At 37.2% G+C, this 12,636-nt stretch overlaps 1 protein-coding gene across 1 annotated transcript in view; it reads left to right on the forward strand.

The window, feature by feature from the left end:
* prodhb (proline dehydrogenase (oxidase) 1b) overlaps positions 1-12,636 on the forward strand; it is a 29,976-nt gene that overhangs the window by 3,515 nt on the left and 13,825 nt on the right. The window contains exons 3-7 of the mRNA XM_082170827.1: positions 8,695-8,729; positions 8,814-8,963; positions 10,746-10,810; positions 10,917-11,033; positions 12,396-12,469. Of these exons, the coding sequence (XP_082026953.1) occupies positions 8,695-8,729; positions 8,814-8,963; positions 10,746-10,810; positions 10,917-11,033; positions 12,396-12,469 (441 nt within the window). The remainder of the gene's footprint in view (positions 1-8,694; positions 8,730-8,813; positions 8,964-10,745; positions 10,811-10,916; positions 11,034-12,395; positions 12,470-12,636) is intronic.

Below are 12,636 nucleotides of genomic sequence, written 5' to 3' on the forward strand. Positions count from 1 at the left end.
ATGCAAATAGAAAAAACACCTGCATATTAAGAAAACATCTTCATCAGTTTCACAACACATGTGTGCTCCAAATACTCACAACACAACCAAATACAGAAACGCTCTGCAAAAGTTCACAACACAACCAAATACAGAAACGCGCTGCAAATAGAACAGAACACAACGGAAATGTTTCCAGGGGACCCCAGTAAGTGACGAACCCGGCTGGGATGTGCTTACAGCTCAATGTCAAATTTATTTTATTTTATTATTATTATTATTTTGCAAAACATACAGAGATGACATGTTTATTACATACAAATTTGTATACAATGTACAAAATGTATTAACATATTCAATGTCATCAGAATACTAATGAGAAAAGAACAATGAGCTGAAAACTAGATAGAGAAAAAAAAAAAAAACATGAGGGAAATATAGTAATCTATACATCAGTTACATTGTACAAATTTTATCATGTTATGTTTAAATAAGTTTCATAAGAAATGTTAGAATGCAGGGTCCAAATATGAGACGGCAAGTTTTAAAGTTGAGACACACACACAGATTTAAAAACTTTTTTGTATAAAATGTATATTTATTTGCAACAGTTATGTCAACAGCAATAACAAGATCTGGGGCTCGTTCTTCGTACGTTGCTTAAAACATCCGAGATCAAATGAGACATCATCGTCTCAAAAAATGATATCATCGTGCTAATCATGATCTGGCACACTTGCCGTATATGATTAGTATAGCTTGCCGTATATGATTAGTATCGCTGGATTGAGTTATCTGAGATAATTGCGCGTTCATGCGCTGGTATATGGGGATATGTATCGATAGTAGAAACATTGATCAGGAAAGCTGCTATTGGCTGTTCAGCGTGGCCAAAGAGCGCGCTCAGTTTTTCTCCTCAGCAAAGCAAGAACTAACAGTCGAAGTTTATTCGTAATTTTAATGTTTAATCAAAACGCCAGGGAACACCTCATAGTCTGAAAGTCAAAGCCAGGAGAGAGGGCTGGCAAAAAGTAGCAGACAATTTAAATCCGTTAGAAGTGGCCATGTTAGATGTTTTTATCACTTATTAGCCTATATTTTAGCATTTTAATAATTGCATAATTACTTTGTTCATTGTAATGTCAGAGTCACCACACTAGAACATGGGAACAAATAAAAGTGAAGTACAAAAATATTCTACATAATGGTAATTTTTAGTTATATTATAGTCTCTTTTATAAAAGGCACTGTTAAATAAATGGTTGTCTGTTTATAAAAGTAACCAAGAAAAAGGCTGAGAAAAAAAAAGAAAAGATCTTAGTAGCGTACACTGTAAAATAATTTTTGCTGCATTAAATTAAGGCCGTATAGTCATTTCAACTGTTAAATCTTGAGTAATGATGAATTGCTTTGACTTGTGAAAGTGAAAACTGATAAACTTATGTTAATGTAAAAATATTTTGCCATGAGTTATTGATCACATTTTTCCCGAGTGTAGTTCATTGTAATGACATTGTGCTTTCCTCTTTTGTGCACTTTTACATAATACACCAACACTTGTATCTGTTCCCAAGAAAGTGGTGGCTGAAATATGTGCAGTAAGTGGACATTTTCTAACTTTCCAAAGGAAAGAAAGTATAAGACTTTGTAATGTCCATTTGTTTCCATTGCACTGGACAGAGAATAAACCCTCTCAGATAACTGTCATATGGAGGAACTAGCCTACCTGCAAGTGCAACTTTACTTAATTTATACTTGTATGCTTTATGGCTGCAATATAAGTTGCAGGATTCCACATCTACAGAAAGGCCTACAGAAGAGTCTGCACAGACAGAGGAGACATAGCCCTACAGGTGGGCAGTGTATAGACAACTTTTCCTTTTTATTTGTTGCATGAGGCATGTGTCTTTCTCTTGTTGCAGGGACTTGACCACTGGCTTTTCTTTACAAAGAACAATTGAAATAAAACTCAAGGAACTAAGCATATTTGTCTTTTATTAAACATTTAATGAAAAGTTTTTTTTTTTTTTTTTTTTTTTTTTTTGGCAATGTTGTGTAATATGGCACATGCAACAATGTCACAGGCCCTGTCAGGTGTGCAACCCTCAGACTTTTCCAACACTGAAATCTTCCCTTTAGTTAGCCAAAGTTCATTTCATTGTGTGCCCTTGTCCTGTCTAGAGCTGCATAACTGGTTTGGGTCAGGGAATGGGGTCATAAAACATAGGTGTCACCTTTCATACAGTAGGTGTCATAATCACCTATGAAAAAATGCAGTTCTGTTAGGATCAGCATAAGTGTATGTAATACAGTGAGCTTGATATTTAATTGTGGAACTTTCCTCACCACTTTCAAATAATGTGCATAAATGTGAATCTCTGAAAATTCTTAAGTCATGCACAGATCCTGGCCATTTTGCTTTCACATTTGTGATATGGAAGATTTTAGTCAAATGCCTTTTTTATTTGATATAATCTGGAATATTAAGAATCACAATAGTAACTGGGCTGCACATTTACATTGTGAACCCCCTTTCTGTTCACATAATCTACTTCATTCTACGAGGCCTTGATGGCAGTCTATAGTCTATGGTACCAATCACGTTAGTGAAGCCTGAGTGACATAGCCTAGGCTACTGTAATCGGCATGGTCATGATTGCATGATCCTCATAAAAAAATATGATAGCCTTAAAAAAACTGATTTAAAAAAACTGCTTTACAACATTGGGTCTTAAGTGGCTTGGAAATGCCACAAAAAAAATCAAAAAACAACAACTGTTTTTTAAACCTAAAAGCGCCAGGTAAACTCCGAATGACACGACAGACAGCACTTTCCATCAAGTTCTCCGCATCTCCAATAGTGTAAAGGAAAGAGCCACTCGCAAATAATCTTAGGGCAATGCAAACAGTTTGTGCTGTAGTTAAAGCCTGACTCCGACAAGTCGAAAATAAATGTGCGTTTCCAACAAATTAATAATGTAAACGACAATCTCACGAGTCACGAGAAAAAATATAAATCTCAGAAAGTGCACTATCGCGCTGCGCTGGACTTCCCGTATCAGCTCCGCTTATGAGCCGCAGTCTAATCCTGTTTACATCAAATAAGCCTGCTAGCGAGCAGGTTCAAGCTTGCGCACCTGTTGCTATGAGAGCAAGTCCAGGATGAGCTTCGAAGAACCAAACAATCCAAGATCATGCCAAATCGTCAACAATTAAATCCAGCTAACTGAGTTAGTGACGTACGAAGAACGGGCCCCTGGTAAAAACAGCTATTCAGCTGATGGACACCGTGCTGCGTTGTCATGGGAAAGGGTGAAAATAATGAGGGATCGTTTCTGTATTTGGTTATGTCGTGAGTATTTGGAGCACACATGTGTTGTGAAACTGATGATGATGTTTTCTTAATTTGCGGGTGTTTTTCTATTTGCATGTGTTTTCTTCAGTTGCAGCGTGTTGAGCTCTCTAGGACACCGTATGAAACCCCTAATTAAAGGTATAGTGGTGGATTTTCTTTTTCCAGGTGGATCATCAAGACTATTGGTCCTCCTAATTGTCAATCATTCTGGTGATATGTTTACGTAAGGCCGTCGTACGTGCTCATCCCTAGGTAGTTTTCGCTTTCTGCGCATGCGCACTTTCAGGTGTATATGTGTGGTGAGCTATGGTTTCAGCCATTCATTGAAGCTCGCCGTTCTCACCGGGTTTTTTCAAAATGTCTGAGGGTCGCAAGAGAAAAAGTGTCTACAAATTGTATGACAAGAAGAGAAAGGCCTCTGAAGAAAGAAACAAGACCAGTGTTTTTGGGAGAATATTTCACACGCTGGCGTGCGCTAAAAGCACAGGTTGGGCTTCCCACTGATGCCTCAGTCGCGAAGTTTCTACTCGACAGGTAAAGTTTGGCATGCTATATGGAGAAATCCATTTAAAATCACTGCTAGTAAAAGTTAATGTAAGCTATGATTAGCGATGCTAGCGTTTAATAGGCGTTCCCTCTCGGGAGCAGGTAGAGTGTTGCGCATGTGCAATTTTTTCAAAAAGTGGAGAGGGCGGTTCTTTTCTAAAATTCGAGAAAATCCTCCACTATACCTTTAAGGCTAGAACAAAAAGAAAAGTCAAAGAGAAACCCAAAAAGAAGTCAAAAGAAATTGATAGACTTGTTATTTGACAAAACATGGAGAGATATGGAGAGTGTCCCAAATCAGTCACTTTGCATGATACATAATATAATTTGCATACTACTTCTGACCTTTTGTATTAAACTTTGGAGTTTAACCTGGTAATGCAAATCATTCAGCTTCTTGAGAAGTAATAATATCCCCCTGTGAGACATTTACATTTAGTCATTTAGCAGACGCTTTTGTCCAAAGCGACTTACAAATTAGGACTAAATTAAGCGAGTCATCGTGAAGAAGTTCAGTCATTGTTCAGAGTAGCATAAGCGAGGACATAAGGGAAAAGGAAAGGTAGGATATAAAGGAAAAGGAAAGTTTATTTTTATTTTTTATTTTTTATGAGGATAAGTGCTCACGGAAGAGAAGGGTTTTCAGTTGTCTTTTGAATGTTGCCATAGATTCTGCATTCCGGATGAGGGTGGGGAGAGCGTTCCACCAGCATGGAACTGTGAATGAGAATGTTCTAGAAAAGTGATTTTGTGGCTTTCTGTGATGGAACCACGAGACGTCGCTCGTTGACCGATCGTAGGTGTCTGGTAGGGATGTAGACTCGTAGGAGTGAGTGAAAGTAGGAGGGAGCTGAGCCTGTGATAGATCTGTAAGCAAGCGTCAAAGCCTTGAACTTGATGCGAGCAGCGAGAGGTAGCCAGTGCAGAGAGATGAAGAGAGGAGTGACGTAGGCCCTTTTGGGCATTTGGTAAGGTTTATTTTTATTTTTTTTATATAGTTTATTATTATTATTAAATATTACTATCTAGATTTTATTTATTTATTTCAGGTTTAGTTACGTTTTAGATTTATTTATTTATTTATTTAATATATTTATTTAGTTACTAAGGCAACATTTCTAGGACTTGGAATAAACTTGTTGAGTTGTTGTATAATTTATATTATTATAAATTATTATAATTATTATAATGTAATATTTATATTTCCTTTTTAATTCAACTTTATTTAAATGAACAAAAATTTGTTTAATATTTATAATTTCAGTTTTAGTTAGGGCTGGGTGGTAGGATGCTATATATATATATATATATAGTGGCGATAGGCTTGATGTTAAGCTCTCAGATTTCATCAAAAAGATCTTCATTTGTGTTCTGAAGATGAACAAAGGTTTTACGGGTTCGGAACACAATACAATTCGGAAATTGTATTCTGTCTTAAAGTGACAGCAGCCTAATATAGCCTACTGCTGCTGTTCGTCATTAATGTTGATCAAACAAAAGAGAAAATAACTTAACTTGAATAACTTTTGTAGCTTTAATAAGGATAAATGTATATCTTTTTTCATACAATGAAGACTATGCAGGATTTTATTTTTTATATTTAAATTATTTAATTTCTGTACTATTTATAACTACATGTTAAATAAACCTATTGTGCTGGAAAAACGTAATTTGTTTAATTCATATTTTTGTTAAATTGTATTTGCCCTATTGTTTGTAATTTGCTTATTTTTCTTACTTTTAATAACAAAAATAAAATAATAATAACTATGAGCAATATCACACGATTAGCAGTGCGATACGGCTGTGATTCGGCCGTAGGTAATCACAGTCTGCTGATATACAGCCATATCGCACAACTCGTGTGATATTGCGTTTATACAACAGTTCGACGGCACACGTGAGCGATAATAAAACTAATATAACTATAAAGCAACCATCTAGTAATGCCCTAGCAACCACACAGAATATTTATTTAACTTTTAAAAAATATTCTCTCAAATGAGTTATATTTTAATTATAAAAGGAGAATTATATCCTTTATTTTCCTGTTTGTTTGCATTACTTGGACATACACATTATTTGGCAAACAGCAGACAGTTTTCAACTTATGCAATTTGTTGTATACTAATTGCAGGTGCCGTCTGGTTAGAAATGCAGTCTACTGATCGTATCTCTACTTGGAGGTTTGTTCTTAATAATTCTGAAGGCTACCTCTTTGTCATTCAAGCTGGAACTGAACCTGTGACCTTTCTATTACCAGCTCAGGTCCTTAACCATTAGCATCACCTACATTTCAACAGCTGTGTCAACGTTATGACATTTGATTAAAAAATGTCTTCATTTGTTCTTGACCTTTTGTAAATTACAGAGTGTCAGTGCCATACCCGAGGGTCTCCTGCTGGATATATAAATGAAATTGTATTGCCTGAGAACTGAGAGGAAGAGAGAGACGGAGATATAGATGATATGCCATTTGGATTATGAGGAAAAGCCAGTGATACAGAGTGAGATCCAATAAATGGACTTCTCCTCCACATCACTGCTTTCACTTCTGAAAGCCGCTGTCAGAGGTCTGAGTAATTTTATAGGCGTCCCTCCTCAGATTACTCTGCAGAGAGAAGTGTAGTTCTCCTCATCGCCTGTAAGGGGCGCTAAATCTCCACAATCTCTCACCTCGCTGAACAAATGAGCTGAAATGGAGCGTTTATTGGAAATGCTCTTTACAACCACAGAGGACCCTGGCTGGTCACTGGCTAATAAAAGCTAATTTATGTTCGTGATGTGTGTTTTAGAGCCTCTGCCCCTATCAATATTGCATTAACATCCACCCCAATGGATCCTGTAATGCTGTTATACAGAATAGAGTGCTCAGCTTGGCTTTTCTGCATTATCAAGGGTGTGATAGAGGGAGAACGCTGGAGGATGTGGCATTTGAGTAGGTTACCATCTAATATGCAGGAACCCAGGCTGATCATTCCATGAGTTTCAGATGCCATTCCTGCCTTGTATCATTTTCGAGGAATAAGCTGTTATTGGTATGTCTTGGTTTGGTGCAGACTGCCATTATTATAATAACAACCATTGGTCAACTGTAATTGACTTGCGTGTATTGATTTAGGAATTATCGGCTATGTAGCATTCAGCTGATGTCGGCCCAAGACAATTCCACAAAATGTCTTTGCTTGAAAAAAAAAAAAAAAAAAAGAATATATATATATTTTTTAAAAATATATTACTTTCATCATGATTTCAATTTTTTTCAATTTCACAATGGTATTTATTGGCATTAGAGTTAATACTATATATATATATATATAGATAGATAGATAGATATAGACATAGATATATATAGATATATAGAAATAGATATATAGATATAGATACATAGATATATATAGATAGATAGATAGATAGATAGATAGCTATAGATAGATAGATAGATGTAGATATATATATATGTGTGTGTGTATATATATATATATATATATATATATATACACATATATATATATATATATATATATATATATATATATATATATATATATATATATATATATATATCTACATCTATCTATCTATGTATATGTGTGTATGTGTATATAGTCTACAGAAACTGCTGTTTCTTCACATGTGTGAGAGCATACTGTACATATTTATAAAAAAATGGCAACTTAATTTATTCAATTATTATTCCATCCATCCATCCATCCATCCATCCATCCATCCATCCATCCATCCATCCATCCATCCATCCATCCATCCATCCATCCATCCATCCATCCATCCATCCATCCATCCATCCATCCATCCATCCATCCATCCATCCATCCATCCATCCATCCATCCATCCATCCATCCATCCATCCATCCATCCATCCATCCATCCATCCATCCATCCATCCATCCATCCATCCATCCATCCATCCATCGAATAAATTCCTAATAATTAATAATATATACAGGATTTGATTTAATTACAGAAAATACTATTATTTCAATACATTACCTTTTCACATGTTTGTATGCATTTTGTTTCTCTTGTGATTTTGAGGTAAAACAAGAAGTTTCACACTGACATGCATTCCTCTTCTTTGGCATTCATATTCAGCTACTGCTTGTTGACAGTAATACAGTTGACAGTGATGATCTCACTCTCTCTGGCACATTTTAAAATGAGTAAGATCCTGGTCAAAACCTGATGACTTTCTTTGTCGTATGTTGCCTGTATAACTCTGTTTTGTTTAGAAGAGCACTTTAAGCCTGGAAGGGCTTAAGTTTGTCCGCTAATGACCCCATCAACATCTCAACATTTCTTCCTGTTGGAACATTACAGACGTCAAAACATTGTCTCCACTGAGCCGCCCCATGCAGAGTAAGCGCGGCGGTGTGGGTGGATGGGGAAGTGCAGAGACCGTTCGAAGGATCTGGAGATCACAGGAACTCAATCTAAACAAATCGCTGCCCCATGTGGCTGTCTAACCTTTGAGTTGGTTTGAATTCCCGGCCTGAGCTTCAGTGTAGAACAGCAGAGAGTTGAGATGCAGGGGTATAAGCATAGACATCAGGCGGGAGTCAGTGTGTGACTCTAAGTGCTGACCCTGAAATATAGAAGGGAAACAAATAGCAGAAGTGCACCACAGTAAAGTGACATAGCAGCCTCTGCAGTTTTTATTGATTCCTCTCTACAGAAACTGCTGTTTCTTCATTTTGTTGGCTAAAGGTCTCTAAAAAGACCTAAAGAACAAGTAGTTGGTTTCATTAGTCCCCTGTTTTATTAAAAATGTCAATGTATCTCTCTTTTTTGATAGATCTTGCATGTCTACATCAGAGAAAGAAAGCCCTGGTGAGTATCTGCACATTTTTAATTCATTTCAATTCTTTTGTAATATTGAAGCAAAAGGTCAAAATTTCCCTTTTCGACATTAAGGAGCTGACCATCGGGAGAAGAAGTTCACAGGCCATCGTAAGTTCGGCGATCGCCGTGAAGGCGTGACGAGCGCTCGTGCGTATTTCTATGCCGATGAGGCGAAATGCGACCAGCACATGGAGACTTTCCTGAAATGCATCAAAGCCTCAGGTAACAGACCATCTGTAAAAGCTGACCAGTTGTTAACTTTGGAATTGGACTCAGTTTACAAGCAAAACAAATGCCAGAAGCTACAAATGCACTGACCTTAACACACAAAGTAGGGCACTTTGCACAAATAGATACTAAGAAGGGCCTAAAACTTAACAATGATGTCAATTTTATTTATCATTTCAATTTGTGCTCATGTGTGAATTATTTTAAATGACACCTTTTGACACTTTTCTTCCTTGTTTTTCTTGCTTAAAAGTCCTTGATAACATCAGAAAATTCAACTTTTAAAGAACGTTGCTCTCGATAGACTTTAGGGCTTTAGGACTTTAGGAGAATGACGTCAAAACAACGCCCCCTGGTTCCCTTGAGATTTTGCTACAGGGTTTTTCAATTTATGAGTAAATTAAAGATGGCGGTACACTTGATGATACGTTGATGTTTTGTTCGACTACATAAATTACACACACACCCATACCGAAAACATGAATTTTGAAGCAGTTATGTCTGTTCAAGAACGTACCTTTTCAAACGTACAGTTTGGGGTATGAGTGTCTGCATTTTCACACAGAGCAAGTATTAAAACACTTCTACTCTCATGTAAACTTTTACTCTCACTGGTCTTGCAACCAGTAGATTTTTCTGAAACAATGTTTTCAGGCTTCCTTCAAGCCTATTTTCAGTTTGCAAGACTTTAAAGGGATAGTTCACTTTGAAATTAATGTTTGGTATGTTTTAGCTTACCTCAAGGGCATCCAAGATGTGGGTGTCTTTTTTTCCGCAGTAGTTTCAATTTTGATATTTTTAGGTCAAACCGTTCTTGTCTGTCAGTCATATAATGCAGGTCTATGGTCACCACTTCAAAGAGCATGCACAGAGTTCAAATTAAAACAATTCCCCGTCGTCCAAATTAACCAATTCCCCATCGTAAGTACACATTGATGGCCTAAGACACGAAACGAGCGGTTTGTGTGAGAAAACGAACAGTATTTATATCGTTTTTACCTCTTATACACAGCCATGTCCAAGTGATCTGATCTGACGTGTACGCAGACTGGTGCATAGATATATACACTAGATGTCGCCTTAAAGACATTCGTTCCAATGAACTGCCGTAGACAAGGCGACATCTAGTGTATATATCTATGCACCAGTCTGCGTACACGTCAGATCAGATCACTTGGACATGGCTGTGTATAAGAGGTAAAAACGATTTGGACTCTGTGCATGCTCTTTGAAGTGGTGACCATAGACCTGCATTATATGACTGACAGACAAGAACGGTTTGACCTAAAAATATCAAAATTGAAACTACTGTGGAAAAAAAGACACCTACATCTTGGATGCCCTTGAGGTAAGCTAAAACATACCAAAAATTAATTTCAAAGTGAACTATCCCTTTAAGATTTGAGACTCTTTTAAAAAGTAATGGGACATCAAAATGTTCTCTATTCATGGAAAGTGGTGCAAACTTCTATCCTGTTATTTCTTTAAATCTTTTTTTGTGCATTTTATTGATTGTTGTATGTATTTTTAGCATATTTTTAAGAGTGCCAAGAAAGCATGGAGCTGACCAACTTTTGAAAGCATTTATATTTGTTTTCTATTATGCCAGAAGTATTGGAGAAACACCCATTGAAATGCACTGGCAACACTATGTATAACTGCATAGAATTATTCAGTGTTCCTGGAAAATTGCTCTTAAAAAGGCAGTTTCACTTTCATTGCTGCAGTTAGCCTACCTCTAAAATAACTCTAAAAGAAAATCACCTGCCTTCTCAGGTGGAAGTTCTGAAGATGGCTTCTCGGCTATTAAGATGACTGCCCTGGGGCGCCCACAATTCCTGGTAAGATTGAGGTTCAGGCAGGGTTCATTCATCAGAAAACACAGGTTAAAATCCGTCACCTTGGTGAACTAAACGGGCTCTTCATCCTTCCCTCGGGCGTCTGTAGCTCCAGTTCTCCGAGGTGCTGGTGAAGTGGAGACGTTTTTTCAGTTTCCTGGCTGCCAAGCAGGGGAAAGACGGCGTGGAGGTGCTGGAGCAGAAACTGGATCTAGAGCAATTGCAGGTGTGCTTTGGGTTCAAACCGCGGCCAAACACGCATATCAACTGACACGTAAGCGTGTTTAATACTGCAAAAGGACTGTAAGGCATCTGTAACAAATGTGGCATGCAGCAAGCAACTGGAGGCTCAGGCTGTATAGCAATGACTAGACTGTACGAGCTGCATTCATTTTAATGGCAAAATGTAATTAACATGACAATAAATAATTAAGTAGTCTTTTAGCAGACACTTGTTTCTAAAGCAACTTACATGGGACATTTATACAAGATCATTTCCACTAGATAAACCTAATGTTTTGCTCAAGGGTACAATTGTGATACTACATGAATTGTCACGTGAGGTTTGAACTTTAATAGCTCAGATTTTTTAGCACTAAACTACCACATAATTGCATTATATACTATACTATCTCATAAGTGCATTATATTAGTCTTCAGCTTCTTACTTCTGTGGAACACAAAGGAGAAATTCTTTCAAAAGAAGAAGTTCCACCCTGTTATTTTGCATACATTAAAATTATACTGTGCGATGTGAAACTCCAAAAAGGACAAAGAAAGCACCATAAAAACCCCATAAAATTCCCCACATATTAGCTTTGTGTGCTGAAAGCACTGATATATAAGTTGTTATTGGCTCAAAATACCCCCAGGATGTGAAGATGTGCATATAATATATGAGAGCTAGTTTTTTTATTCATTTTGAATTTTGAAAATATTTTCCGCACATTCAAAGATGTCATTTAACTTAGAATGTCAAATGGAACGGTGCTTTTTTTTGGGGAACTTTTTGGAGAGTAAAGGCCTGTTCACACTGGGTCTGTGGGGGTCTTGAATGTTCCTCAATGTTTCTGTGTGCACGGTCTGCACGTGATGTGCTACTGTCTGTATGTGTGTGCTTTACAATGCAGCAGCACGTTAGTTTAGTGCTTGCATGTGCATTCACCCGATCAATATTGAGTATCCAGATGGCATAATCAAAAATATCTTTAGGAGTGCTCTTGGAGTGTGCATTTATTTGTCATTTGAACTTTTGGAAACAAAACGTAAAAGTGAACTTCAAAGATTTATTATCCTGTTGCGCCCTGTTTAGTTAATGATCAGCGACTAGTCGACGTCAAGGTTAAAGCATCATGGCGGGGCATTAAAGTCGAAAAGTCTGTGCAACCCCTAGTGTGAACGCTGTAATAGTTATCGTTATAGTTGGTGTGAATAGGCCTCAAGAACTGTAACATTCTTCAAAATGTATCATTTTGTGTTCCATGGAACTCTAAACCTTCGGTGGGTTCATTTCGGGTGAATTTTTCCTTTAATCACAGTCTTTTTGGAGTGTTTTGTCTGATGTATAAAAAGTGTGTTTTCTTTGCAGATATGTCTAGCCAGGCTGGGAGCTCAGGGCAACATTCAGAGCTGCTTCTCTGATGGACGACTGCACTCATCAGGGTGAGAAACACCAGTTTCCCGTAGCTGTTCTAACACTCAGACTTGTAAATCTTCTCAATCAATGGCAGACAATGAAGTTATCTTATGAACTGAGGAGAGCTACTCAAGGACTATTCCACGGGCGCTCCATTACACTGCCCGGCTAGACCCCCTTGAGTCAACTAAAC

The sequence above is a fragment of the Leuciscus leuciscus genome (assembly GCF_965113295.1).
Source record: "Leuciscus leuciscus genome assembly, chromosome: 5".
Taxonomy (NCBI): Eukaryota; Metazoa; Chordata; class Actinopteri; order Cypriniformes; family Leuciscidae; genus Leuciscus; species Leuciscus leuciscus.